This window comes from Asterias amurensis, chromosome 19 (assembly GCF_032118995.1).
Source record: "Asterias amurensis chromosome 19, ASM3211899v1".
NCBI classification, from domain to species: Eukaryota; Metazoa; Echinodermata; class Asteroidea; order Forcipulatida; family Asteriidae; genus Asterias; species Asterias amurensis.
In genome coordinates, this window is record NC_092666.1 from 8,318,185 (window position 1) to 8,343,223 (window position 25,039).

Below are 25,039 nucleotides of genomic sequence, written 5' to 3' on the forward strand. Positions count from 1 at the left end.
AAAAAGCCAACGTTTATTAATCTCTTATACAAATTATTATATGCCAACACCCAAGTGTTCATAAATCAATACGTAAAACTGTTTTTCTTTCTTTAATGTATTCAAATTATAAAATAATTATGACGAGTGCTAGAGCTCGTCGAACCGGTTTGCATTGACACCGGGACACCCTCGTGGGCCTCGACGGAGCTCCAACCCCCACGCACTGACAGGACCGAAATGGTCGGGTTTCCCAGTACGGGGGAAGCAGTTCAGATCATAACAACATAATAAGGACAATGACTCCAAGTCCGTTTTTACACCCTTAACCCGTTTCAACATGATAATAATACATTCTTAATACTTGTTATTAACTTTTCACTGCGCTCTGTCCAACCATGACCAGCATGGACGCCACACCAAAAAACATACCAGAAAGGCATCCTATGATACTAACTAACCGCGTAGGGAAAACATGTTCATAATACCCAACCTTATGTCTTCTTCGCCTCACTCCGACTTGACATTGGCCTTAAGGCCTCGGAGACAAATGACGTGGACGCGACCTCCGAGACACTGGAATCAACTATATACAACACTCCACCACCAATTGAAGCACTCTGGATATATTGTTCATAATTACTAAATTTGAGCAGTTTTGTTTATGTGCTTAGATAAAAACCGCTTCTTTAAAGACACTGGACACTATTGGTAATTGTCAAAGACTAGTCTTCACAGTAAGTTGGTGTATCTCCACATATGCATAAAGTAACAAACCTGTTAAAATTTGAGCTCAATCGGTCGTCGTAGTTGCGAGATATTAATGAAAGAAGAAAACACCCTTGTCGCACCATGGTCACACGAAGTTGTGTGCTTTCAGATGCTTGATTTCGAGACCTCAAATTCTAAATCTGAGGTCTCAAAATCAAATTCGTGGAAAATTACTTCTTTCTCGAAAACTACGTCACTTCAGAGGGAGCTATTTCTCACAATGTTATATACTATCAACCTCTCCCCATATACTCGTAATCAAGAAAGTTTTTATGATAATAATTATTTTGAGTAATTAACAGTAGTGTCCACTGCCTTTAAAAACTTGTTTATGTATCAATACTAACTAGTCTTGGCCGTCACCTCCTTTTATATGATCTTATGATCTTGGTCTTTTCCTCAGAGACCATGACTCAACTACAACCCAACTTCCACCAATTAAAAACACTCCCGTATTGTTCGTATTACAAATTGTGAGCGGTTTTGTTTATGTGCTTATAGACATAATAAAACCGGTTTTAAACACTTAATGTTGATGTATGTCCATAATAACTAGCATTGGCCATCACCTCCTTCATCCGATACCTATGGACTCCACTTACAACCCTGCTTCCACCAATTAAAAGTACTCTGGATAAAAATTATACTGTTCCTATTACTAATTGTGAGCGGTTATATTTTCGTTCCTATTAGACATAATAAAACCACTTTTAAACAATTGTTTCTGTATATGCACACACTGGTCTTGGCATTCGCCTCGATTTGATCGTGGACCTTGTGCTCGCAGAGACCACGGACTCAACTACAACATCGCTTTCACCAATGGGAGAATTTCAGGACGCTTGGTGGCGGCAGACTTACCAGGTAAAATCCATTGTTCTCGGTAATGTGCGCCAGCTCAGAACTACGTAAACAATGGAAATTTACCCGGTAAGTCTGCTGCCACCTAGCGCCTTAAAGTCTCCCATTAAAAACACTGTGGGGTATATACTGTTCGTATTATTTGAACGGTTTTGTTTATGCTTTGATATAATACAACCGCTTATGGTACACTGTGTGTGCACAACATAACTATACTTTCATAAAATGGAAAGTCTTAAAGGGAAGATACACTATTGGTAATTGTCAAAGACCATTGTTCTCACTTGGTGTATCTCACCATGTGCATAAAATAACAAACCTGTGAACATTTGAGCTCAATTGGTCATCGGAGTTGGGAGAAAATGATGAAAGTAAACACCCTTGTTAGACGAATTTATGTGCTTTCAGATAGAAATAAAATACTTCTAGCTAGAAGTCTTTTATTATTTTAGTGAGAAATTACCTCTATTTCAAAATCTAATGCTACTTCAGAGGGAGCCGTTTCTCACAATGTTTTATATTATCAACAGCTCTCCAATGCTCGTTACCAAGTCAGTTTTTAAGTTAATATTTGTTTTGAGTAAATACCAAACGTGTACCTTCCCTTTAAACACGGTTGAATTATAATACAGTTTGTTTTCATTTAAAGACCTGCTTGAACGAAAATGTCAAGTCGTGAACTTTGCTGAATTCCACTTAAAATATTTTCGATGAATAAGGAAATCGAGTCATATGATTATAAATAGGTTTCAATTGTGTAAAAAAACAATCATTTTGTATGCCCTTATCCAGAGCTTTTCTGCCAGATTTGCGAAAAGCCCCGTTACGTAATCACTCTCAAAACGTCGCAAGTAGATAAAGCCGCTTTGTTGCAGCGTGGATGTATAAACAAAGCAAACTCCCACAAATGACGTCAGCGGCATTGTCCTTTGACGCCCGCTCTCAACGGCAGAAGTGTTTTTAGTTTTTCAAAAAACCTCTAGGTAGGGGCCTGATTTTTTAATCGATAATTACGAAAAGTGTACACATATCAAAACCAGGCAACTTTCCATTAGTTACGAGGTCAATGAATGTCCATTTTTGAGGACATGAATTAGCCCGGTAAGTGTGCTGCCACCTAGCGTCGATAAAAGTCTCTGATTGGCGATTCATAATCAAAGTTAAAGTCACTTCAAAAGTTGGGGCTCATCATCGGTTCATTGTACACTGACTGCAAAAAAACAAATCACTACTGTACCTTCACAGAACCCGTCTTTAAAAAAATCTAAACATTAATAAATTGATATATCTCTGGCTTACTGAATAATATTTCTTTTTTTACAGATATAATGTAAAATTTGAGTGGTGAAAAAATAGAGATTTGATTTTTTTCAACGAAAGCCCATTTGGCATAGCGCCATCGTGTTTTTTTTTCTCTCGTTTTTTCCCCGAATTCTCAATCCGTTAGTACGGATTCTCAATCGTTATTTCGAATTCCCAATCCTTTAATACAGATTCCCAATTCGTTATTATGGATTCTCGATCCGTTATTTCGAATTCTCATATTCCACAATACAGATTCTCAATCCGTTATTTCAAATTCTCAATTCGTTATCAGATTCTCAATCCGTTACAACGATATGAAATCCGTTATTTTAGAGTCACACCCGTATACTTATGTGATTGTGTATTTCTTGTGCAGATTGCCACAGGCAAGGGAAATGCAGAACACTAAAGCAACAATATTCTGCTAAGCAAAATTACCCGCGTTAGTTTGCATCTTAGCAGAAGATGACCGTATTAGTGTTATGTAAATGTCAACCTAAAGCACTCTCATTTTAAAGACACTGTACACTATCGGTAATTGTCAAAGACCAGTCTTCTAATTTGGTGTATCTATGCATAAATTATAGTTACAAACCTGTGAAAATTCGAGCTCAATAGGTCGTCGAAGTTGCGAGATAATTATGATGAAAAAAAACACCCTGGTCAAACAAAGTTGTGTGCTTTCAGATGCTTGATTTCGAGACGTCAAAATCTAAATCTGAGGTCTCGAAATAAAATTCGTGGAAAATTACTTCTTACTCAAAAAACTACGTTACTTCAGAGGGAGCCGTTTCTCAAAATGTTTTATACTATCAACAGTACCCCATTACTTGTTCCAGTAAGGTTTTATTATAATAACCATTTTGAGTAACTACCAATAGTGTCCACTGCCTTTAAGATCTGTTATTACGGATTGTGAATCAGAACCTGTTTCCCAGGGAAATCTGTCCATCGGAAAATCTGTCCACCAGCAGCAAATATGCACCCTCAGAATTGCCATCCTCAAAAATGTTCCTGATTTTATTTTTGAGAATCCTTTTTTTTTCTTGTTTGAATCGATTTATTAGAAAAAAAAACATATCCCGTTGAAAAGCACCACGACAACAAAAACATGTCCCCCATAATGGGAAATCTGGACTAGTGGAAATGATTCCAAAGAGGGCGCTATTAGAAGAAGTTTGTACACAGTTTTCCATTATGGGGGGGGGGGGACGGACAGAATCTCCGGTGATACAGCATCTCCTGGCACACCGGACCACCATTACTTAAAGTTCCCGCGGAGTTCTGCTGCCAGTGGTTTCCGTTCAACACGTTCAAGATGATCAGCTAGGACCAGGAATGAGCTGCTCCCAAAGTCGTCACACAATGACTTCCACTTCAACAGCATACAATATATCTGTTGCTTGATATTGTTGGGGTTGTCATATTTGATGTGCTCAATTTCCTTCTCTCCGACGCCTAAATACGTAGCCAGTGGTTCCCATTCTCTTCCTATGTTCTGGGACAGTTCTCGAAAGGTAAATTCATGTGCAAGATCGACCTAAAGGAGAAATAGAAGTAAATCAAACAGTGCCAAAAATGCTGACAAGTGGCGCTCATAACCGATACCAATCCGAAGTCCAACAACGTTCAAACTAATAAGATTATACTATTTCTGCTGAACACCCAAGTTGGACGTCAATTTCCAGGTTGTTCCATTCAACCAGAACCGTGCAAATAACAACGAAAACCGCAAAATGCATCTCCTTTCATATGAGAAATAAGAGAGGGCGCTATAAATTAAAAAAAAAACTCATATAACGAGCCTGCGCCTTTAATGCTTGACACCCAAATACGTCATAATGAGAATTTTGAATCAATTAAAAATGAATATGTCTTTTGAGACTCTGGATACTATTGGTAATTGTCAAAGACCAGTCTTCTCACTTGGTGGATCTCAACATATGCATAAAATAACAAACCTGTGATAAATTTGTCGTCGAAGTTGCGAGATAATAATAAGAAAAAACGTCCTTTCAGATGCTTGATTTCGAGACCTCAAAATGTAATCCTGAGCTCTCGAAATCAAACTCGTGGAAAATGACTTTTTTTTCTTGAAAACTACGTTGCTTCAGAGGGAGCCGTTTCTCAGAATGTTTAGTACTATCAATAGCTCCCCATTACTCGTTAGAAAGTAAGGTTTTATGCTTATAATTATTTTGAGTAATTACCAATAGTGTCCACTGCCTTTAACCATTTCAGATATTCTGATTAAAAACACTCTGACAGACAAACAAGGACAAAAATACATCACAATTACGAAGAAATAAGCGAAGGAGGACAAAACTTTCTTTCTCCGTAATTGTCGATTATATTTTCCATGGAAGTATGGAAATAAATGTGTTGAATTGAACTGAATTGGTGGGGGCTAGCGGCAAAACATTGACTTATTACCGATGTCTTATCTAAAACTTCAGCTACAGGGATCGATTGTAGTGTTTTAGGCGCTGCGTCCGGTTGATCACAGCCTTCTGCACCTAGTAGATAAAAGTAACACACAGAAAATTAGACGAGCTATTTTACATGGGATATGCAGAATACTTGTTGTGTTTTGTGTGTAATGTGTGCGTCTCTCAGATAACTTGAGACTTTTATAACAACAGTTTAAAGACACTGGACACTATTGGTAATTGTCGAAAACCAGTGTTCTCACTTTGTGTATCTCAACATATGCATATAATAACAATCATGTGAAAATTTGAGCTTGATTGGTCGTCGGAGTTGCGAGTTAACTGTGAAAGAAGAAAAAACACCCTTGTCACACAAAGTTGTGTGCTTTCAGATGCTTGATTTCGAGACCTCAAATTATCAAATTTGTGGAAAATTACTTTTTTTTGGTTAAAACTATGGCACTTCAGAGGGAGCCGTTTCTCACAATGTTTTAAACTATCAACCTCTCCCAATTACTCGTTATAAAGTGAGGTTTTATGCTGATAATTATTTTGAGTAATAACCAAGTGTCCACTGCCCTTAATAACACTGTATACACCGGGCTTATTTACTTTTTATTTTAACCACAGCTCCATGTACATTAACAACACAATTCAAGTGAAACCAATTAACACTGAATAATTTTAGATGAAGTTTGTTTTCTTCTAGTTTTGGGGAACTTTCTCTTAAAGGAACACGTTGCCTTGGATCGGACGAGTTGGTCAAAACAAAAGCGTTTGTAACCGTTTTTTATAAAATGCATATGGTTGGAAAGATGTTTTAAAAGTAGAATACAATGATCCATACAAGTTTGCCTCCAAATTGCGTGGTTTTCCTTCTACTGTGCGAACTAACATGGTCGGCCATTTATGGGAGTCCGAAAATTTTGACCCCCATAAATGGCCGACGTATTAGTCGACGAGGTAAAAGGAAAACCACGCAATTTCGAGGCAAATTTGTGTAGATCATTGTATTCTACTTTTATAACATCTTTCTACCCATATGCATTTTATAAAAAACGGTTACAAACGCTTTTCAAAGACCAACTCGACCGATCCAAGGCAACGTGTTCCTTTAACAATCTCTGGCAAGATAAATTACCTTTCAAAAGATGTAAAAGTGATAAACATGTGATAAACATGCACTTAGGGAGCTAGATCAATTTATATACGTGTCCCTATATCAATGGACATCAGTGTTATACTGAAACTATCGAAGACTTCATTTATCTCATTTTTATAGCTGATTTACAAGTTACCATTAATTGTTTGACCTTATTTGATATTTACGATATGTTGAAACTGTTTGATAAAGGACGTTTGTTTCAAATCTCGCTCCAGTCCATCTTTAGTCGTTCAACCCCAAATCGTTTATGCATTATAACAGATATTGCTTTCATTTTTTTTGGCAACGAGGTTATGTTAAACATGATGCAAATTCAATGAGGTCATGTATGTCTCTTATTGATTGTCTGCTTGATTAATTGATCATAGTTACGATTAATTAAATCGGATTTTGATTATTAATATATTTTAAAAGACAAACATGATTGTTACCAGTTTCTTTTTGTCCATTTCCCTCGTTTGCTCCCTGTTTGCAATTACAATCAGCTTTCATCTGTAAGAAATATAAAAAGATTTAGCGAAAGTTGTCTTATGTGCTCTTAAGTAACGTAGTTTTAGAGAATTATCGATTTCCACGAATTTTATTTTGAGACCTCATAATTTGATTTTGAGGTCCCGAAATCAAAATCTGAAAGCACACAACCTCATGTGACAAGGGTGTTTATTCTTCCATTCTTATCTCGCAACTTCGACAACCAATTGAGATTTATTCAAATAAATCAGAGTAAAAGAATTATACAGTTTGTTGTGAAAATAATGACCTATTTAGGGTACATGTTTAGTATAAGACCACCACATGAAATGAACTCACCATGGTATGATACTTCGAATAGGCGGAGTTTGAACTAGTCTGTGGTAAAATGAAAAGTACATTATTTAAGTCTTCGTTTTGTTTTATTTTCATTACTTCCAGTTTTAAAATGCATCAAATTCGTTGAAAATTACTTCTTTCTCGAAAACTACGTTTTACTTCAGAGGGAGCCGTTTCTCACAATGTTTTATACCATCACCAGCTCCCCATTATTCGTTACCAAGTTAGGTTTTATGCTTTTAAGTATTTTGAGTAATTACCAATAGTGTCCAATGCCTAAACAAACTAGTAAAGTGAGAACACGTGGTCTTTTTACAGCGTGGTTTATCATCCTGATTTAAAACGATTACTATCATGTTTGTTCGCTCAACTGCTTTGTTAACTGAAACAAAGAATTATTTGTAAACACTACTGAAACTGATTACCTGTTTTTTCTCGGACGATCTGGATGGAGCCTGTAATCGAATAATTTCAGTTTAGAGTTAAGTCAATAAATGATATAAATGGTAAACAAATAAGTAATAAGTGACTTAAACACAAAGTGACCAGAGTTACATATATTTTATAAAATCCGAAAATACTTAAACGATTTGATTGGACTTAGATTTGCTTTTAACTACAAAAATTTGGGTTTTAAGTAGTCAATGATAATACTTTGGAAGCTATATTAAAACACATTATTTCACGATTTTAAAATATCAATATACTTTCCGTTTCAAGAAAATGTCTTCAACTTGAAAAGTATTGCATCTAAGGTATCAATTTTCACTCAGTCCAACTTCATTTTGTAAGTGGACATAATATTAAGGTGATCAAGCAATTTATAATTGTGTATTTTGAAAAGTTGCTTAGTTATTTTGTTTAAGTTATTTTGTAACAGCCTTTCTCTATCTTGCACGAAACCCTTTTGTATATTTGATCGGCGTTTTGAACATGTTGACGTTGAATTAATTTATTAAATTAATATATTGAATTCAAACAAAATGAATGAAAACAAAATAAGCAGAATAAATAATAAATTTTAAACAAAGTTATACTTACCCAGGTGTTGTATTTGTTTGTAGCACAGGACCTGGAACGAGGCTGTCAGTTATTGGAAGAAGAAAAAAAATACTTTAAACTTCATTTTTCTGTATCCATAATCGGAAATAATGTGTTTTAATATAGGTTAGTAACATAATCTACAGTTGCACTAATACTGACACTGTTTAATAACCAATGGGGAAAATAGTTCCAAGGCAGTGGACACTATTGGTAATTACTCAAAATAGAAACGGCTCCCTCTGAAGTGACGTTTTCGAGAAAGAAGTAGTTTTCATCGAATTTGATTTCGATACCTCAGATTTAGAATTTGAGTATTGAAATCAAGCATCTGAAAACACACAACTCCGTGTGACAAGGGTGTATTTTCTTTCATTATTATCTCCCAACTTTGATGACCAATTGAGCTCAAATTTTCACAGGTTTGTTATTTTATGCATATGTTGAGATACACCAAGTGAGAAGACTGGTCTTAGACCGTTACCAATAGTGTCCATTGTCTGTAAACGTAGAAATCAATATTAACAAAACAAGTTAGGCAAGTCCAAACATTACCATTCCTTGGTTCAGAATGTCCGGATTGCCAGACGGTGGTATTTCATTCTCCTCTGATTGTTCACTCGGTTTGATGACGACATCCTCATCTTAAAAATAAAATATGAAAAAGTTAAGCATTTTCATCTTGATTTGGGTGTAATTGTATTGATTTCATGATCTTGGGTAATGATGTATCTTAATATTGATTAAAATTTTAACAAGGTAGATTTATATAGGGTCCTTCATTATAGTCGTTGCTTTGTAAATCTTCATGATTAAATAACTGAAGGGAGCATTTTCTTCTTTATTTATAAAGTAAAGCCAAAATTAGTTACCTGTTTCTTTTAGTTCATGTCCTTTGTCTGTCTCGCATGTTTTCTGAAAAAAACATTGGAGTGAAATTTATTTCAAAATTAGATTCATAATTGTGATTTCTTCGGGTAAAACACAAATACTGATCTTTAGAAACCTGACTGATAGAGCAGAAAGCACTACCTCCCCAACCTTTTAAGGAGCAATCACTTTTGTAAGCGTCTTGCTTTAGGCCACAAGATGTCACGACCCACACTCTGCTGATCAGAAACACCAGATCTTGAGTCCGGGGCTCGTAACCGCTCGGCCACGACACGCCACACAAATACTCAATCCGCTCACCTTTTGATTAGCACAAGAGCTCGTAGGTCGCTGAAAGTTTAAACAAAAATTGTAATTTAACAAAAAAAATCAACGTCAATTATTGACTATAAATTAATTGAAGATGAAGACAATTGCTGATACACCAATAGTAAATGTTACAAAGTGACCGTTAAATCTCAGAACTGAAAGTTGTGTTGTGTTAAGATAGGCCATGCTTAAAGTTGAAGGGGGACATTAATAATTAGCCAAATCACTGTAGGCCATTCACTTAAGTTGTAGAAATACCACTTGTTATCTTTCATTCAAATTGGTGACAATGATAAGAGATTTCAAGACATTATTTTTATTTTGAGCAAAATAAATTAAAGTAAACTAATTATATAGTTTGTTGTGGAAATAATGACCTATTTAGGGTACATGTTTAGTATAAGACCACCACATGAAATGAACTCACCATGGTATGATACTTCGAATGAGCGGAGTTTGAACTAGTCTGTGGTAAAATGAAAAGTACATTATTTAAGTCTTCGTTTTCTTTTATTTTCATTACTTCCAGTTTTAAAATGCATCAAATTCGTTGAAAATTACTTCTTTCTCGAAAACTACGTTACTTCAGAGGGAGCCGTTTCTCACAATGTTTTATACCATCACCAGCTCCCCATTATTCGTTACCAAGTTAGGTTTTATGCTTTTAAGTATTTTGAGTAATTACCAATAGTGTCCAATGCCTAAACAAACTAGTAAAGTGAGAACACGTGGTCTTTTTACAGCGTGGTTTATCATCCTGATTTAAAACGATTACTATCATGTTTGTTTGCTCAACTGCTTTGTTAACTGAAACAAAGAATTATTTGTAAACACTACTGAAACTGATTACCTGTTTTTTCTCGGACGATCTGGATGGAGCCTGTAATCGAATAAATTCAGTTGAGAGTTAAGTCTATAATCGATATAAATGGTAAACAAATAAGTAATAAGTGACTTAAACACAAAGTGACCAGAGTTACATATAATTTATAGAATCCGAAAATACTTAAACGATTTGATTGGACTTAGATTTGCTTTTAACTACAAAAATTTGGGTTTTAAGTAGTCAATGATAATACTTTGGAAGCTATATTAAAACACATTATTTCACGATTTTAAAATATCAATGTACTTTCCGTTTCAAGAAAATGTCTTCAACTTGAAAAGTATTGCATCTAAGGTATCAATTTTCACTCAGTTCAACTTCATTTTGTAAGTGGACATAATATTAAGGTGATCAAGCAATTTATAATTGTGTATTTTGAAAAGTTGCTTAGTTATTTTGTTTAAGTTATTTTGTAACAGCCTTTCTCTATCTTGCACGAAACCCTTTTGTATATTTGATCGGCGTTTTGAACATGTTGACGTTGAATTAATTTATTAAATTAATATATTGAATTCAAACAAAATGAATGAAAACAAAACAAGCAGAATAAATAATAAACATTAAACAAAGTTTAACTCCGTGTGACAAGGGTGTGTATTCTTTCATTATTATCTCCCAACTTTGATGACCAATTGAGCTCAATTTTTCACAGGTTTGTTATCTTATGCATATGTTGAGATACACTAAGTGAGAAGACTGGTCTTAGACCGTTACCAATAGTGTCCATTGTCTGTAAACGTAGAAATCAATATTAACAAAACAAGTTAGGCAAGTCCAAACATTACCATTCCTTGATTCAGATTATCCGGGTTGCCAGACGGTGGTATTTCATTCTCCTCTGATTGTTCACTCGGTTTGATGACGACATCCTCATCTTGAAAATAAAATATGAAAAAGTTAAGCATTTTCATCTTGATTTGGGTGTAATTGTATTGCTTTCATGATCTTGGGTAATGATGTATCTTAATATTGATTAAAATTTTAACAAGGTAGATTTATATAGGGTCCTTCATTATAGTCGTTGCTTTGTAAATCTTCATGATTAAATAACTGAAGGGGGCATTTTCTTCTTTATTTATAAAGTAAAGCCAAAATTAGTTACCTGTTTCTTTTAGTTCATGTCCTTTGTCTGTCTCGCATGTTTTCTGAAAAAAACATTGGAGTGAAATAATTGTGATTTCTTTGGGTAAAACACAAATACTGATCTTTAGAAACCCGACTGATAGAGCAGAAAGCACTACCTCCCCAACCTTTTAAGGAGCAATCACTTTTGTAAGCGTCTTGCTTTAGGACACAAGATGTCACGACCCACACTCTGCTGATCAGAAACACCAGATCTTGAGTCCGGGGCTCGTAACCGCTCGGCCACGACACGCCACACAAATACTCAATCCGCTCACCTTTTGATTAGCACAAGAGCTCGAAGTTGGCTGAAAGTTAATAAAATTGTACCGTAAAATAAAAATCAACGTCAATTATTGACTATAAATTAATTGACGATAAAGGCAATTGCTGATACACCAATAGTAAATGTTACAAAGTGACCGTTAAATCTCAGAACTGAAAGTTGTGTTGTGTTAAGATAGGCCATGCTTAAAGTTGAAGGGGGACATTAATAATAAGCCAAATCACTGCAGGCCATTCACTTAAGTTGTAGAAATACCACTTGTTATCTTTCATTCAAATTGGTGACAATGATGAGAGATTTCAATACATTATTTTTATTTGGAGCAAAATAAATTAAAGTAAAATAATTATATAGTTTGTTGTGGAAATAATGACCTATTTAGGGTACATGTTTAGTATAAGACCACCACATGAAATGAACTCACCATGGTATGATACTTCGAATGAGCGGAGTTTGAACTAGTCTGTCGTAAAATGAAAAGTACATTATTTAAGTCTTCGTTTTGTTTTATTTTCATTACTTCCAGTTTTAAAATGCATCAAATTCGTTGAAAATTACTTCTTTCTCGAAAACTACGTTACTTCAGAGGGAGCCGTTTCTCACAATGTTTTATACCATCACCAGCTCCCCATTATTCGTTACCAAGTAAGGTTTTATGATTTTAAGTATTTTGAGTAATTACCAATAGTGTCCAATGCCTAAACAAACTAGTAAAGTGAGAACACGTGGTCGTTTTACAGCGTTGTTTATCATCCTGATTTAAAACGATTACTATCATGTTTGTTTGCTCAACTGTTTTGTTAACTGAAACAAAGAATTATTTGTAAACACTACTGAAACTGATTACCTGTTTTTTCTCGGACGATCTGGATGGAGCCTGTAATCGAATAATTTCAGTTTAGAGTTAAGTCAATAAATGATATAAATGGTAAACAAATAAGTAATAATTGACTTAAACACAAAGTGACCAGAGTTACATATATTTTATAAAATCCGAAAATACTTAAACGATTTGATTGGACTTAGATTTGCTTTTAACTACAAAAATTTGGGTTTTAAGTAGTCAATGATAATACTTTGGAAGCTATATTAAAACACATTATTTCACGATTTTAAAATATCAATGTACTTTCCGTTTCAAGAAAATGTCTTCAACTTGAAAAGTATTGCATCTAAGGTATCAATTTTCACTCAGTTCAACTTCATTTTGTAAGTGGACATAATATTAAGGTGATCAAGCAATTTATAATTGTGTATTTTGAAAAGTTGCTTAGTTATTTTGTTTAAGTTATTTTGTAACAGCCTTTCTCTATCTTGCACGAAACCCTTTTGTATATTTGATCGGCGTTTTGAACATGTTGACGTTGAATTAATTTATTAAATTAATATATTGAATTCAAACAAAATGAATGAAAACAAAACAAGCAGAATAAATAATAAACATTAAACAAAGTTTAACTCCGTGTGACAAGGGTGTGTATTCTTTCATTATTATCTCCCAACTTTGATGACCAATTGAGCTCAATTTTTCACAGGTTTGTTATCTTATGCATATGTTGAGATACACTAAGTGAGAAGACTGGTCTTAGACCGTTACCAATAGTGTCCATTGTCTGTAAACGTAGAAATCAATATTAACAAAACAAGTTAGGCAAGTCCAAACATTACCATTCCTTGATTCAGATTATCCGGGTTGCCAGACGGTGGTATTTCATTCTCCTCTGATTGTTCACTCGGTTTGATGACGACATCCTCATCTTGAAAATAAAATATGAAAAAGTTAAGCATTTTCATCTTGATTTGGGTGTAATTGTATTGCTTTCATGATCTTGGGTAATGATGTATCTTAATATTGATTAAAATTTTAACAAGGTAGATTTATATAGGGTCCTTCATTATAGTCGTTGCTTTGTAAATCTTCATGATTAAATAACTGAAGGGAGCATTTTCTTCTTTATTTATAAAGTAAAGCCAAAATTAGTTACCTGTTTCTTTTAGTTCATGTCCTTTGTCTGTCTCGCATGTTTTCTGAAAAAAACATTGGAGTGAAATAATTGTGATTTCTTTGGGTAAAACACAAATACTGATCTTTAGAAACCCGACTGATAGAGCAGAAAGCACTACCTCCCCAACCTTTTAAGGAGCAATCACTTTTGTAAGCGTCTTGCTTTAGGACACAAGATGTCACGACCCACACTCTGCTGATCAGAAACACCAGATCTTGAGTCCGGGGCTCGTAACCGCTCGGCCACGACACGCCACACAAATACTCAATCCGCTCACCTTTTGATTAGCACAAGAGCTCGAAGTTGGCTGAAAGTTAATAAAATTGTACCGTAAAATAAAAATCAACGTCAATTATTGACTATAAATTAATTGACGATAAAGGCAATTGCTGATACACCAATAGTAAATGTTACAAAGTGACCGTTAAATCTCAGAACTGAAAGTTGTGTTGTGTTAAGATAGGCCATGCTTAAAGTTGAAGGGGGACATTAATAATAAGCCAAATCACTGCAGGCCATTCACTTAAGTTGTAGAAATACCACTTGTTATCTTTCATTCAAATTGGTGACAATGATGAGAGATTTCAATACATTATTTTTATTTGGAGCAAAATAAATTAAAGTAAAATAATTATATAGTTTGTTGTGGAAATAATGACCTATTTAGGGTACATGTTTAGTATAAGACCACCACATGAAATGAACTCACCATGGTATGATACTTCGAATGAGCGGAGTTTGAACTAGTCTGTCGTAAAATGAAAAGTACATTATTTAAGTCTTCGTTTTGTTTTATTTTCATTACTTCCAGTTTTAAAATGCATCAAATTCGTTGAAAATTACTTCTTTCTCGAAAACTACGTTACTTCAGAGGGAGCCGTTTCTCACAATGTTTTATACCATCACCAGCTCCCCATTATTCGTTACCAAGTAAGGTTTTATGATTTTAAGTATTTTGAGTAATTACCAATAGTGTCCAATGCCTAAACAAACTAGTAAAGTGAGAACACGTGGTCGTTTTACAGCGTTGTTTATCATCCTGATTTAAAACGATTACTATCATGTTTGTTTGCTCAACTGTTTTGTTAACTGAAACAAAGAATTATTTGTAAACACTACTGAAACTGATTACCTGTTTTTTCTCGGACGATCTGGATGGAGCCTGTAATCGAATAATTTCAGTTTAGAGTTAAGTCAATAAATGATATAAATGGTAAACAAATAAGTAATAATTGACTTAAACACAAAGTGACCAGAGTTACATATATTTTATAAAATCCGAAAATACTTAAACGATTTGATTGGACTTAGATTTGCTTTTAACTACAAAAATTTGGGTTTTAAGTAGTCAATGATAATACTTTGGAAGCTATATTAAAACACATTATTTCACGATTTTAAAATATCAATGTACTTTCCGTTTCAAGAAAATGTCTTCAACTTGAAAAGTATTGCATCTAAGGTATCAATTTTCACTCAGTTCAACTTCATTTTGTAAGTGGACATAATATTAAGGTGATCAAGCAATTTATAATTGTGTATTTTGAAAAGTTGCTTAGTTATTTTGTTTAAGTTATTTTGTAACAGCCTTTCTCTATCTTGCACGAAACCCTTTTGTATATTTGATCGGCGTTTTGAACATGTTGACGTTGAATTAATTTATTAAATTAATATATTGAATTCAAACAAAATGAATGAAAACAAAACAAGCAGAATAAATAATAAACATTAAACAAAGTTTAACTCCGTGTGACAAGGGTGTGTAATCTTTCATTATTATCTCCCAACTTTGATGACCAATTGAGCTCAATTTTTCACAGGTTTGTTATCTTATGCATATGTTGAGATACACTAAGTGAGAAGACTGGTCTTAGACCGTTACCAATAGTGTCCATTGTCTGTAAACGTAGAAATCAATATTAACAAAACAAGTTAGGCAAGTCCAAACATTACCATTCCTTGATTCAGATTATCCGGGTTGCCAGACGGTGGTATTTCATTCTCCTCTGATTGTTCACTCGGTTTGATGACGACATCCTCATCTTGAAAATAAAATATGAAAAAGTTAAGCATTTTCATCTTGATTTGGGTGTAATTGTATTGCTTTCATGATCTTGGGTAATGATGTATCTTAATATTGATTAAAATTTTAACAAGGTAGATTTATATAGGGTCCTTCATTATAGTCGTTGCTTTGTAAATCTTCATGATTAAATAACTGAAGGGAGCATTTTCTTCTTTATTTATAAAGTAAAGCCAAAATTAGTTACCTGTTTCTTTTAGTTCATGTCCTTTGTCTGTCTCGCATGTTTTCTGAAAAAAACATTGGAGTGAAATAATTGTGATTTCTTTGGGTAAAACACAAATACTGATCTTTAGAAACCCGACTGATAGAGCAGAAAGCACTACCTCCCCAACCTTTTAAGGAGCAATCACTTTTGTAAGCGTCTTGCTTTAGGCCACAAGATGTCACGACCCACACTCTGCTGATCAGAAACACCAGATCTTGAGTCCGGGGCTCGTAACCGCTCGGCCACGACACGCCACACAAATACTCAATCCGCTCACCTTTTGATTAGCACAAGAGCTCGTAGGTCGCTGAAAGTTTAAACAAAAATTGTAATTTAACAAAAAAAATCAACTTCACTTATTATATGAAATAATTGAAGTTAAAATCATTTGCTGATACACAATAGTAAATGTTACAAAAGGACCGTTAAAGGAACACGTTGCCTTGGATCAGACGAGTTGGTCATTAAAAAGCGTTTGAAACCGTTTGTTATGAAATGCATATGGTTAGAAAGATGTTTTAAAAGTAGAGAATAATGATCCACACAAGTACCACTCAAAATTGCACGGTTTTCATTTTACGTCGCGAACTAACACGGTCGGCCATTTATTGGAGTCAAAAATTTGGCTCCCATAAATGGCCGACAGTGTTAGTCGACGAGGTAAAAAGAAAACCCCGCAATTTCGAGGCATATTTGTGTAGATCATTGTATTCTACTTTTACAACATCTTTCTAACCATATCGATTTGATAACAAACGGTTACAGAACGCTTTTTTAAGACCAACTCGGCCGATCCAAGGCAACGTGTTCCTTTAAAGGTCTTAACTGAAAGTTGTGTTGTGTTGAGATATGCAAATGCCATGCTAAAAAGTGAGGAGTGAGTTAGCCAACTCAAGTAGGCCATTATAGTTTGTCTTTATAGGGAAGGGAGGAAAAAATTGCTTCTCCTTTTTCCTACATGTTAATGACACATTGTTATCTAATGGGAGACTTTGGAACGCTAGGTGGCAGCAGACTTACCAGGTACATTTCCATTGTTTACGTAGTTCTGAACATGCGCACATTACATAGAACGATGGATTTTACCTGGTAAGTCTACTGCCACCAAGCGTCCCAAAAGTCCCCTATTAACTGGACCTAAAGTTTTCATTTCAATGAGCAATATTATCACACTTTGTATTGATTGATGTTGACATGAAACAAACAGATAAATCTGAAATGAATGGTACCCGATGACAATCATTTGAAATGAACTCACCATGGTGTGGTACTTCACATCATGGGCGGAGTTTGAACGAGCCTGTTTGGAAGTGAGAAGTAAATAATTAAAATTTGTTTTATTATTATTTTTATATTTTTATTTTCTTCCATTAAAAAAATCGCATTGCGATTTGGCTTTAGGGACAATGTGTCACGGGGTTCGTTTATGGGACGATTTCGCGTGCGTGTACGTTTGTTTCGTGCTCTATCACTGATAATGTGAAACTAGATATAAAAGGACGATAAGTGTACGTTTGTTTCGTGCTCTATTACTGAGAATGTGAAACTAGATATAAAAGGACGATAATCTTTGCTCAAGCTTTAAACTCAAATATTTTGGTTTTAATTTGAGTTCTTGGCGCTCCATTCCTTTTTAGTAAGGGGATTTTGGATGTTGAAATAATCCTGTAGAGTCTTTGGTAACCTACACTAATACCTGTTAGACTAAGGAACATAACAGTATTTGTTTTTATCGCAACTATTGCCCTTTTCGAAACGACTGGACTTGGCTTTAGATTCTGCTCAGGCTAGCTTGGCCCCGCGGTTGTTTTGACAAAATTGCGCGTGCTTTGCGTAATACGCGCACAGAGTTACAGACGAGAGAACGGAGTCTCAAGCCGAATCCAAAGCCGAAGCCCTGGTTTCGAAAAGAGCCTATTTCAACCCTTAAGCTTACCTTGTGCTTGGCAGTAGTTCTTGGATTTTGCTGTAAATCAAAACAGGCTATCCACATTACTTGTTTTACTAAAATTATAAAAATACTAAATAATACTAACTAGTCGAAGCAAAAGTTGATGCACCAATAGTAAATGTTATACCTATACAAAACGACCGGTAAAAGTCTGAGCTGAAAATTGGGTTGGAATAATAAAATTGATAATAATGCATATTTATAGGCCATAGTTTTATTTATTAAAAAAACGACATTAAACACAGTAAAAGTGAAAAAAAACCTCATTTGAAGAATATAACAAAATCGTACTAAAAGGCAAATTGAGTTAACAATTGTTTTATTATCTGTTTACTTTCAAGTTTTTCAAGCTTGGAGTGTACATGTACATGTACGTAGGGGATGCCCAACACATGGAAATATAAACTTACCATGGTTCCGTACTTCACCATAGGGGCGGAGTTTGAACGAGCCTGTTTTCAAAATGAGAAGTAACAACATTTAAATCTTCATTTTGTGTTTGATAATTATTGCATCAAGATATAGCTCTATATAGGCATGCAATGTGCCACGGAGATCATTTTGGACGATGTTACTTAAGTGCATGAATTTTTTTATCATAGGTTTTTTTTGTAGCCATTTACTTATATAAACGATCACATAATTTTGTACCATTAAAAAGTCAATATAAAACCATTCAAAATGTTCTTTTTAGTATACAACATTGCTATGAACACTGTATGTTTAGTATTCAAGGAAACTCAATGTGAACTTTGAAGTATACATCAGCACACAATAGTTTGCAACACACGACTGACTGATTTCTGTGACCTCTAGCCCCTTGATATTTGGGGAATAGACCTTAAAGGAACACGTTGCCTTGGATCGGTCGAGTTGGTCTTTGAAAAGCGTTTTGTAACCGTTTGTTATAAAATGCATAATGGTTAGAAAGATGTTGTAAAAGTAGAATACAATGATCTACACAAGTATGCCTCGAAATTGCGTGGTTTTCTTTTTACCTCGTCCAATAACACGGTCGGCCATTTATGGGAGTCAAAATTTTGACTCCCATAAATGGCCGACAGTGATAGTTCGCGACGTAAAAAGAAAACCGTAAAATTTTGAGTGGTACTTGTGTGGATCATTATATTCTACTTTTAAAACATCTTTCTAACCATATGCATTTCATAACAAACGGTTTCAAAAGCTTTTTGTAGTCCAACTCGTCCAATCCAAGGCAACGTGTTCCTTTAATGCATTTACATGTAAGCAAAACAGAATCTGTAGGTTTGCCATGACTTTTGATAGCTAGTAGGCCTATAGGGTGTGATTTGGTGTGTTTGTATCGCCTACCCTCCGAGGACATTTATAAAAGGGACATTAGATCCTCACTACTCGGTTCTTTGATTTCAAGTGTCCGCACTAATAGTCATTTGTGTACAAAACCAATGGGGATTTCTTCAATACAGGAACAACAGAAAGTACAATAGGTGTCCTCTATAATAGGAGTGCTGTACCTGTGTGTGTTTTTTTGTATATATTTTGTTTGTTGGTTGGGGTTGTTTGTTTGTTTGTTTGTTTGTTTGTTTGTTTGTTTGTTGATTGGTTGGTTGGTTGGGGGTGTTTGTTTGTTTGTTTGTTTGTTTGTTTGTTTGTTTGTTTGTTGGTTGGTTGGGGGTGTTTGTTGGTGTGTTTGTTTGTTTGTTTGCTGGAATATTTTTAGTTGCTGGTTTGGAGGAGTAGGCATATAGGCCTACGTTCACTTCTATCCTCTATAATTTGTAATCAATACCCGGAACCAACTGGTGCAACACATTCTTAAAAAATCAAAATGTTTTGTCACTGGCCTGTGCATGTTCATATCGTGCCTAATGTGTCGACTGATGGCTTCTGAATAAACAACAGGACCCAATTTCATAGAGCTGCTTAAGCAAAAAATGTTGCTTATAAAGCAAAACATTCATTGCTTGGTAAAATCAGATTACCGGCATAGACTCCACTCCATTGTAATGCTAAGTAAACAACAGCTTAATACTAGTCATAAGCAATGTATATGGCAGGAAAGTTTTGCCAGTAACATGTGTCAAATAAGCGAGCTATTTCCGTGCTTAAGCAAATTTTTTGCTTAAGCAGCTCTATGAAATTGGCCCCAGTTATTTGAAAGAATATATAACACATCGGCTGCTCCGATTAGGAAGCTAGCAGGTCCATGATGGTCAGAGGCTAGTAACAGACCGTGAAACTAATGATAAGTAATAACTTGTTAACCGAGTACATGATCTCAATCAACTATTACGACATGGAACAGCAGTATGTTCGAAGTTATAGTAGCAGATCACTCACAGACTGTGAGTACAATAACAGAACGTGTGTGGAGGTGGCAAATGATTGAAAGTATACATAACCATACCTCTATGATAACATGTTCTGGATAAAGGTTTTTTTGTTTAAACACACCTGACCCAAAACATTGGCCCTGGAGATTGGAAAATTACCATTATGTGTGGTTTAAATATGTTTCTCGGGTAGGTGGGATGAGACGGGTGCTCAATATATATATATTTGTTTAATACTAATAGCAAGTTTTTAATTATATATCATTTAACGGTAGTGGACACTATTGGTAACTACTCAAAATATTTATTAGCAAAAAACCTTACTTGGTATGGAGTAATAGGGAAAGGTTGATAGTATAAAACATTGTGAGAAACGGCTCCCTCTGAAGTGGAGTAGTTTTCGAGAAAGAAGTAAGTCACACGAATTTGATTTCGAGACCTCAAATTTAGGGGGTGTTTTTTTCTTTCATTATTATCTCTTAACTTCGAACACCGATTGAGCTCAAATTTGTACAGGTTTGCATTTTATGCATATGTTGAGATACATCAAGTGAGAAGACTGGTCTTTGACAATTACCAATAGTGTCCAGTGTCTTTAAGGCAGTGGACACTTTTGGTAATTACTCAAAATAATTATTAGCATAAACCTTACTTGGTAACGAGTAATTGGGAGCTGTTGATGTTATAAAACATTGAAAACATTGTGAGAAACGGCTCCCTCTGAAGTAACGTAGTTTTCGAGAAATAAGTAGTTTTCCAGTAATTTGATTTCGAGACCTCAGAATTAGATTTTGAGGTCTCGAAATCAAACATCTGAACGCACACAACTTCGTGTGACAAGGGTGTTTTTTCTTTCATTATTATCTCGCAACTTCGACGACCGATTGAGCTCAAATTTTCACAGGTTTGTTATGTTATGCATATGTTGAGATACATCAAGTGAGAAGACTGGTCTTTGACAATTACCAATAGTGTCCAATGTCTTTAAGGCAGTGGACACTATTGGTAATTACTCAAAATAATTAATAGCATAAAACCTTACTTGGGTACGAGTAATGGGGAGCTGTTGATGTAATAAAATATTAAAAACATTGTGAGAAACGGCTCCCTCTGGAGTATAACGTAGTTTTTGAGAAATAAGTAATTTTCGAGACCTCAGAATTAGATTTTGAGGTCTCGAAATCAAGCATCTGAAAGGACACAACTTCGTGTGACGAGGGTGTTTTTTCTTTCATTACTACATTGCAGTTCGGCGACCAATTGAGCTAAAATTTTCACAGGTTTGTTATTTTATGCATTTGTTGGGATACACTAAGTGAGAAGACTGGTCTTTGGCAATTACCTTTAGTGTCCAATGTCTTTAATTTGTTGAAGATTAACAGTTAACATTAATTTGTTAAAGATTATTAATATGAAACGCACTGGAAAATTAACTTCACCTTTGTTTTGTCCGCCATTGTTCACTTTGTCTTGTTTTCAGACCTGTTTAAAATAAAACAAAATAAAGACACTTAATCACAAATAAGTGCGTGGTATGGGCTGATGGGAGGGTCACCTGACCAGGGGCCACGGGTAGACCTATTCATGAGTGGCTTGGATGGTTATTTTGCTGAGGGGCCGGGTTGTACTATATGCCAGGGGCGGGTGGGTCGCTTACTATTGAACCAATGTTTTTAAGGAAAAAAACATTATATATATAAAGTATTTAAAAAAAAACAAAAAAAAAAAACATTTGATCCAGAACATCTGGTCTGGCAGTATATCTTAAACAGTATTCTGACTGTTACAGGATTCCCCCCCCCCTTTTTTAATGTTCTAAAAACTTTCACATTTGTATACCACTACTCAAAGCGTTGAGGGCATTGACATAGTGGATTGGGTAGTTTGCACGAGGAAAAAGAAAAAGAATAGAATAATCATACACAATTATAGTGCTACATGTTTAAAACTCAGCATGACATTAAAGGTGAATTTGTTATTACTCAGTCCTGTTTAAATATATAGTCCCTATCTATAGGTTCACTCTGAACACTTTGAACACCTTTGTCTGATAGTTGAGTTTTTTTAAGAATAAATTCAGCATGACGTTAAAGTTTACCAGCCCCCCCCCCCCAAAAAAAAGCATTTATTAACCAATCTTTGCAAATGTCGTCAAAGTAAATTTTCTTAAAGACAACGAATGGCGGAATTTAAAGGGTATAAAGGGTACTACATGTACGGAAGTTTGTTCGGGTTTATCAGCAACGTGTCACGTGTTCAATATCAGCAGCGTGTCGAATGCATTTAAGGCACTGTACACGTTTGGTAATTGTCAAAGACCAGTTTCCACACTTCGTGTATCCCAACATAAGCATAAAATAACAAACCTGTGAAAATTTGGGCTCAATTGGTCATCGAAGTTGCAAGAAAATGATGAAAGGAAAAACACCCTTGTTGAACGAATTTGTGAGCTTTCAGATAGGAATACAAGACTTCTAGCTAAAAGTCTTTCAATATTTAAGTGAGAAATTACATCTTTCTCAAAAACTACGTTGCTTCAGAGGGAGTCGTTTCCCACAATGTTTTATACTATCAACAGCTCTCCAATGCTCGTTCCCAAGTCAGTTTCTAAGTTAATATACGTTTTGAGTAATTACCAAACGTGTACCTTCCCTTTAACCCAAATAAGTGACAGTGACTTTTTGAGCTCCAAATGCTACTTGCTCACCTTGTTTAGGCCTCCATGACACGGAAATTCTTGTTCTTGACTATTGGTACACATAATTTTATAAATAAGTATCTTTTTTTCAGATCAGAGCCCCCTGCTAACAACATTCTTTCTTTGCACAAAACACAAACAAAAAGAAGGCAATATTTTTCCCGGTGTGGTTAATACAGAAGTTATGTTTCTTTAGTTTGTTTAGCATGGACGAACAAGTTTTGTTCAAATAACAAATAATAATAATATGCAAAATATCAAACAAAATTTCAATAGGCCTACAAGCCTCAAACACGCATCAAATGTTTGATACATCAATTTAACAATATCTTAATTTCATTGAAAACTGCATACAAGTTTGTGTTAGCAGTTAAAGGCAGTGGACACTATTGGTAATTACTCAAAGTAGTTATTAGCATAAAACCTTTCTTGGTGACGAGTAATGGGGGGGGGGGAGAGCTGTTGTAGTATCAAACATTGTGAGAAACGACTCTCTCTGAAGTAATGTAGCTTTTGAGACAGAAGTAATTTTCCACGAATTTGATTCGAGACCTCCGATTTAGAATTTGAGGTCTCGAAATCAAGCATCTGAAAGCACACAACTTCGTGTGACAAGGGTTTTTTTCTTTCATTTTTATCTCGCAACTTTGACGACCGATTGAGCTCAAAGTTTCACAGGTTTGTTATTTTATGCGTATGTTGAGATACACCAACTGTGAAGACTGGTCTTTGACAATTAACAATAGTGTCCAGTGTCTTTAATATCCAAATTGTAACATTTCTTGTTTTAAATCAACTAAAATCCCTGGAACGGTTTCTCATTTTCTATTTTGTTCATTAATTTGTTTATTTTGTATCCCCAAATTTTCAAGCGGTTAGTAGATCAAAATCGGAACAACTTTTGCTCCGTGGGGAGCTATAAACTATAATTCAATACATGCATAAAGATGAACACACAAACAATCTTCTCCGATAAACACCCAACACAATCTACTCCGCGGTAGTGGAATAAAGAAAGACAGTTCTCTAAAGAACAAACTCTACCTGGCAAGTAGATACACACATGGTGTTGTGACCAAATATATATTGATATATATTGATACCTCACCATGCAATGCCTTAAATCCTATAAATGCATAAAGATATTAGGGCCTAGTGTTTTTTTCCTATTGGCAACCACAGTACATAGGCCTATAGCTATAGCCTACAGGATTAACTAACTTCCGCATATGAGAAGAATTCGAATGAAACACTTCAATCTTACCGGTAAGTAGCTTCGTGTATTGCAGACCGACCAATAGAGGAACCAACTTCCAACGTAGGCTTTCCTGTTTCTTCCTGTAGGTTGGTATCCCGTAGTTTCTTATTGTGGTTGTCCCTGCCTTCTTGTTCGATCGGTGGCTGGTACCGTGAATATTCCCCTCTCTATGCGTGATTTCATGGGACTTTCCCGTTTTTACAGCTAGGCCTATAGCTATTGTTAGCGTAAGTTTTTTGTAATGCTCCATGATATTATACAACGGCCAAGGCCAAGCTGTTGAATATCTTTATATCGTCATCACGGGTAAGTCAACAACAGCGTTGGGGCTAGACTTGTGAACAAGTCGTTAAAATAAAACTCTTCCGAATCTCTCGCGAAACTGCTGGCTTTCTCACGAGACTGCTGCGAGACTACTGCTCTATTTGCGCGAGAGCAGTGATCTCGCGAGAGCAGTGATCTCGCGAGAGCATTATTCGATCACGGAAACCTGAATCATCATACGACACCGTCACCGACTATCTCGCTGCGGCATACAATATTGACGACTTGTTCACAAGTCTACGTTGTGTGACACATTGTGTTATTCTGTTGGACAAGCATTGCACTGGTGGTAGAGTTTTTTTAAGCATATAAAAAATTGCTAAGCACAACAAAATTATGCT

General features: G+C 35.2%; 1 protein-coding gene across 3 annotated transcripts; it reads right to left on the reverse strand.

Moving 5' to 3' along the window:
• Positions 1–48: 48 nt before the first annotated feature.
• On the reverse strand, positions 49–24,538 carry LOC139951746 (uncharacterized). Of its 3 annotated transcripts, XM_071950809.1 has the most exons (29): positions 24,381–24,538; positions 21,858–21,900; positions 18,514–18,555; positions 18,089–18,118; positions 17,411–17,452; positions 16,430–16,459; positions 16,132–16,174; positions 15,815–15,903; positions 14,994–15,023; positions 14,571–14,609; positions 14,139–14,168; positions 13,841–13,883; positions 13,524–13,612; positions 12,703–12,732; positions 12,280–12,318; positions 11,848–11,877; positions 11,550–11,592; positions 11,233–11,321; positions 10,412–10,441; positions 9,989–10,027; positions 9,553–9,582; positions 9,234–9,276; positions 8,917–9,005; positions 8,362–8,403; positions 7,746–7,775; positions 7,321–7,359; positions 6,942–7,002; positions 5,350–5,432; positions 49–4,456 (listed from the first exon to the last, which is right to left on the reverse strand). In XM_071950809.1, exons 2-29 carry the CDS (start codon positions 21,873–21,875, stop codon positions 4,178–4,180), a joined length of 1,521 nt encoding a protein of 506 aa, XP_071806910.1. In that variant the 5' UTR covers positions 21,876–21,900; positions 24,381–24,538; the 3' UTR covers positions 49–4,177. The 3 variants fall into 3 exon arrangements, with proteins under 3 accessions (XP_071806910.1, XP_071806911.1, XP_071806912.1); XM_071950810.1 differs by lacking the exon at positions 11,848–11,877; XM_071950811.1 differs by lacking the exon at positions 7,321–7,359.
• Positions 24,539–25,039: the final 501 nt, after the last annotated feature.